Source organism: Parasteatoda tepidariorum, chromosome 7, assembly GCF_043381705.1.
Source record: "Parasteatoda tepidariorum isolate YZ-2023 chromosome 7, CAS_Ptep_4.0, whole genome shotgun sequence".
Classification (NCBI taxonomy): domain Eukaryota; kingdom Metazoa; phylum Arthropoda; class Arachnida; order Araneae; family Theridiidae; genus Parasteatoda; species Parasteatoda tepidariorum.
In genome coordinates this window covers 21,529,273-21,535,272 of record NC_092210.1, presented here as the reverse complement: position 1 = coordinate 21,535,272, position 6,000 = coordinate 21,529,273, and the positions used below count along the sequence as shown (strand labels likewise).

General features: G+C 28.6%; 1 protein-coding gene and 1 long non-coding RNA gene across 2 annotated transcripts in view; one reads left to right on the top strand and one right to left on the bottom strand.

Moving 5' to 3' along the window:
- The window catches only part of LOC139425994 (uncharacterized), a 194,048-nt gene that overhangs the window by 48,390 nt on the left and 139,658 nt on the right, over positions 1–6,000 (bottom strand). The window lies entirely within an intron of this gene.
- Positions 3,741–6,000, top strand: part of LOC107456807 (Kv channel-interacting protein 4-like) — a 65,043-nt gene continuing 62,783 nt past the window's right edge. Inside the window, exon 1 of the mRNA XM_043045254.2 lies at positions 3,741–4,121. Within this exon, the coding sequence (XP_042901188.1) occupies positions 4,002–4,121 (120 nt within the window). The 5' untranslated portion in view covers positions 3,741–4,001. The remainder of the gene's footprint in view (positions 4,122–6,000) is intronic.

Here is a 6,000-nt window from a genome sequence, read left to right as displayed (position 1 = left end):
AAAAATTACAGAACAATGAAAAAAGGGTAAAAAAGAGGAAGAAAAGTAATAATAAAAACAAAAATAACATAAAAACTGAGAAAAGATAACAAAAAATAATCTTTTCATCTGCTCACACGATTATATCCGCAAAAAATAGTGCTTTCCAATATTGCATCATATATATATATATATATATATTGTTTGTCTTTATTTTTTTCACAAAAATGTCTTCGCAAAAAGTATTCTTTTAGTAAAAAAAATAGTAATATTTTAATGCTGGTTTCGCATAAACAATGTAATTTAACTGTATGCTGTTTAAACAAATTTAATTTTTTAAAATATTAACTTATAGGCTTCTCTGCCAAAAATAGACATTTTTATAAAAATCGACTCCTATTACGTTATAAAATCTTTGTTTCAAATTACTGAAAGGGCGCAACAAGCTTTAAAAAATCAAACAACCTGCCTAATGGTATTATTTATTATTAGACTATTCATCAAATTTAAAAGATACGAAAAACGAAAAAGAAATCATGCGGCTGCATCATAAAATCATGCCAGCGTACATTATTTCAATTTCGATCATACTTATCTAGAATCGAGTTACGTCCCTTATAATTATCCAATTTTCTCTTCCAATATCGCATAATTTAGTTAGTTTTTTGTTAAAGAAATATTTGGTTTTCCATCATCTATAATAAATTTATGTTTAATGCAATAGCGGCCTAAGAATTATACAACTTTGACACTAACATCCTTTTTAATATTTCTTGTTTTGAAATGCTTGGTTTTTTTCTAAAATTTCTGTACCTAAAGTTTGAGAATTACAACAAGAGCTAAAAAAATTGTCCAAAAAAGGTCTTAAAAGACGAAGAAAATGGTAACCATTATCGAACTCGGCGAAATTTCTCTTTAACTCCGTGCTTTGACTAGGTGTATGATGTTATTCATTTGCAGTTATATTTTTATTATTGTTTTAGTTCTGTTGTTAATACCTAGTAAATAATTTTACTGTTTTTTAAAAAAAATTATAAGCTAATATAATTGGATGCTTGCCGCTCGAGAAGAAGAAAAGCACTAAATTCAGCAGGTTGTGTATACATAAAAAGGCGTGTTAAAGTGACAGCTATTAGGCTCAGTTTATCATCATACTGAATCAATTTTTGGGATCGAATTTTATTGGGTACCAGCAAGCAACATCATGAGTGGGTTTCAAACCAAGTTGGCTGTTCAAAAATGCCATGATTTAAACAGCCAATAAGATTCGATGCCAACACGTGATGTCATTTGCGGGTACACATAAACAGTATTTGTTTAAGAAGTATTTTTTGTGTCTATGGTCTCAGTATTTAACACCATTAGAGGTTTAATGTTCTTCCCATATGAGAGATATGAAATTACTTACAAGATACTCAAGTTTTATAACAGTTAGTCCAGTTCTTTAAATATTAAATAATTTTCTTCTTAGCTCATTTCTAAAGCTTTCTACAATCAATATCTTCTTAGAAAACAAATATTTTTTCAAAAAGCAGATGCTTTATCAAAAGCAAAGCACTTAATTCAAGTAATATGAAAAATTATAATTTGAACTATCACAATTTATAACAATAAATTTAATTCTAATGTTTTTTTAAAGAAGTTAAACTAATAAATAAATTTTTAAAAGTAGGGTAAATGAATTTTATAATTGTGTGCAAAAGTATTTAAATTAGCTTAAAAAGTTCCCGAGATATGGTGAAATACTCAAATAGTAAAATTAACATTAATTGGTCCAAACTTTGGACTGATATCCTGACTAAACTATTAGGACTATATTTCCCGTATTGCGGCTAACCTCCTATATTTTAAAGGTTAAAAATTCGAACCCGTCAAAAAAAAAGTATTTTTATTAAGACAAAGTTCATTTTTGTGTCTAATTTCATAACTTAAAACATCGTCTGCACTAATTTATTAGTATAATTGAAGTCACCCTTCCAAATGTTTAAGAGTAAGTTCTAGAACGTGAAGATCCAATTATTAGATCAAAAGTTATTTAGGGTAGTCTGTTTCTTATTTTGAGCGCTGTACATAAATAATAAAAGAGGGAGGATAAACATTGTGAAATATTGCTTTATATCGAGTATTGAAAATGTTGAGAAAGAACCTAGTTCATATCCGAAATAAGCCATTTTTATTTACTTATTTAAAGTATATAATTTTGAAAATATCCTTGGTTTTTAAATTTGCCTTGTTTGAATTCCTGAATTATTATGCTGGTTAAGTATCTCAGTGTTTACCATCTAGAGTGAAAGTCCATTATAGTGACTATTTATAACTAACAGCCGAAGGAATGAGATATTCTCGTTTCGAGAAGAAGACCACTGATACGCAGCCACCTGACCTATAGCTTCAGTGCCAACTGGTTGCTTATAAACAAGATGGCATGTTAACATTACAAATGTTAGGCTTGTTTTATTGTCGGCTTTTTTTGTTAATAAGGGGAAACTAATAACTTATTTCTTTTGTTTTTTTAGGTATTTGTTACATATTTTATTTATTTACAAGAACTCATTAGTTGCGAGATTACCTCACGATACTGTAATCAATTACGAAATCGCATTTGACGAACTAGGCTTACTCGAAGTAGAATGGAAAGAACGATTGCTAACAAAAACAAATGTCCCATTTCAACTGCCAATAAGAATCGATATAACAGCGAGAGATCGATACAATCAGGAAAGGATCGATACGGTAGAGTGCAACAGCTTTTGATATCATTTATAACACTGAATATTGACAAAGCTGCTAAAATATGCTGGTTAGAAAACGAAGTATCCATTTAAAGTGATTAAAAATGCCAGAAAAACTTTCCTTTTGTAAGGAAGAAGATAATTTGACTGGCAGTCGCCTACGCAATTTATTTTATAAAAAGGTTAAGACTGTCAGAAAAAAATAAAAGAAAATGATGTTTGTTTTTCCCTTTTCTGCATTGATACTAAGAATATAAAAAAAGTCTTCCAGTTTGCCCGTTATTGTATTATATTACTCAATCAATAGGCTGGATCCTGAATCAAGGTCAAGAAAACTGAGATGGGCACAGTAGGCCTTGGCCCTCCATGGGCTGTCGTGCCACTGAGTTTAGATTACTCAATTAAGCATAATGTATTTCTTCTCTAAAAATGTCATGATAGCGAAGGGCAAATAATTTTTAACTCTCTATAAAAACAAAAAATTTTGCATTTGTAATATTAAGCTATTTAAAGTGAAATGGAAACGTGATCTGTCATTAGTCATTAATCCTCCTGCCTTACTCGTTGCATCGACTGTATTATCAAAAGAATAGTTTTGCAAGAAATCTACTTATTAGTTCTAATATTCCAACAATAGGTTTAGTTTTTACGAATCTAAAACGTATCCATAAGAAAAAAGAGCCAATTATTCAGACACCATTAATAAAACCCTAATTCAATTCGACGTACTTATTCAACCGAAATCATTTAATTATAATGGTTAACAATAATAACATCAAAACGAATCTAATACCGATACTAATTTGTCAGCAGTGTCTCTTTATTTTAGTAACTAAAGCTTCCTTAGAAGTAAACAATAACATTAATATCCATTAGGGACTCAAAACTCTCACAATAAATGTCATTATTAATATCCATGTCAAACTATTCTTTCGTAGCCTATTGCGTAATAGAATCCCTTGGCGAGGAAATCGGATTCTACTTGGCGCTCCAGCTGTTCTTCGTCGAAATAAACATCGGCCGATAACTCACACAACATTATACGTCTTGAACTTGTCGTGACGCTTTGAAATTTTCTTCCTCCACGCAGAGCTCGGCAGGGAAGCCAACATAGCATTTCCCTCCGCGTAATGCATTTTTTTGCCAGTTTACGCCATCTGTTTTTTCGCGATTGATGTTTTTGTAGTTGTTATTTGATTTCTGATTCGGTAGTTTTAAGTAAAAAAATAGTGGCGGAGAACTGGCCTTTCTTTCGCCGGGGCCGGAGAAGGTCCCGACCGGTGCCCGTCCATGGATTTGGGTAGCCACCATTCAAGATACCATGCTCCCACCAACAATCTGGAAGAGCTGTGTCGGAAAACAAAGTTTTCTAAAAAAGAAATTCAACTTATGTATCGTAGCTTTAAGCAGGTAAGTTGTACACACAAGAAATAAAAACACTAACGAAAAAGTAACTTAGCGTTCACGTTTGAGTTAAGGGGATTTATTCTATTATTAACTACCACTTAGGTTTATTGAAAAAATAAAATGGCATCAATTTTTAATAAAGATTCTATAATAATTATAATAATATTGAATAATAATTATGTGCCATGATTGAAATGAATTTCTTATTTTTCCTTATAATATAATGTTGCATTACCTGATCATAACAAAAATGCAAGAAATAATAAGGGTAATTTTAAAAAGGATTTTATATTATAAATATGGCATGATTAAAATAATTGTCTTATTTTTCCTAACAATGTTAATTTGTATACATAATCATGATAGACACATAACAAAAATTACAATAAAAGTAATTTTACGTTTACCTTTGAGTTAAGGGGATATATTCTATTGTTGCTATCACTTAGGTTTATTAAATAAATGAAATGGCATCAATTCTTAATAAGGATTTTATATTATAAATATGTCATGATTGAAATGAATGTCTTGTTTTTCTTAACAATGTTAATTTGGACCCTTAATTAAGATAAACACACAGGAAAAATTAATCTGACGAAAAAGAAGCAATACAATCGCGTTTTAATTAATGATAAATTCTTTAGTTAACTACCACTTGAATTCCATAAATAACATGGCATAAAACCTTAATATGGTTTTTTACATTATAAATATGCCATGATTGAAATAAATGTCTTGTTTTTCGTAATAATGCTAATTTGTATACTTATTCATGATAAAAACGCAAGAAATAATAAGGATAATTTTAATAATGATTTTATATTATAAATATTGCATGATTAAAATAAATGTCTCATTTTTCTTAATAATGTTGATTTAATAATATTAATTTAAATTAATTTAATAGTATTAATTATCAATTTAATAATCATGATAGACGCACAAGAAAAAATTACACTAATGAAAAAGTAGTTCTACGTTCACGTTTCAGTTAAGTTCAGTTACGTTCACGTTTTAGTTAAGTTCTGTTACGTTCACGTTTCAGTTAAGTTCAGTTACGTTCACGTTTCAGTTAAGTTCAGTTACGTTTACGTTTCAGTTAAGTTCAGTTACGTTCACGTTTCAGTTATTCTATTGTTGGCTGCCTCCTTAGTTCATTAAATTAATAAAATAGTCTCAATTCTTAATAAGGATTTTATGTTTTGAATATGCCATGATTGAAATAAATGTCTTATTTTTCCTAATAATGTTAATTTGCAATTCTTATTTTTTCTAATAATGTTAATAAATGTCTTATTTTTCCTAATAATGTTAATTTGTTTTTTCTAATAATGTTAATAAGTTTCTTATTTTTCCTAATAATGTTAATCATGATGAACACAGAAAAAATTACGCTAATGAAAAAGTAGTTATAAATGCACGTTCAAGTTGAGAAAAATAATCTGCTTTTACCTACCTCTTAGGTTCCAAAAATAAATAAAGAAAGAATCAAATTTTAGTAAGGATTTTTACATTATAAGTATGCCATGGTAAAAATACGAGTCTTATTTTTTCTAATAAAGTTAATTTACATACATAATCATGATAAATACCTAAGAAAAAAATTGCCCAAACGAAAAAAGTAGTAACACAGACACGTTTAATTTAAAAAGGATATATTCTCCTGCCACTTAAATTTAACAAATAAATAAATAAAATGACATCAAATCCTAATATGCATTTTTATAAGTATGAATATTTAATTTTTCAAAATTAATGAAATTCCTAATAAGAATTTTCCATAAAACCGTTTAAAAAATTATTTGTTCTTTTGCGAAACAAATGAACGTTAATTAATAAGTATTTATGCGAAATAAAGGATACGATTTTTTATGCTAAGTTT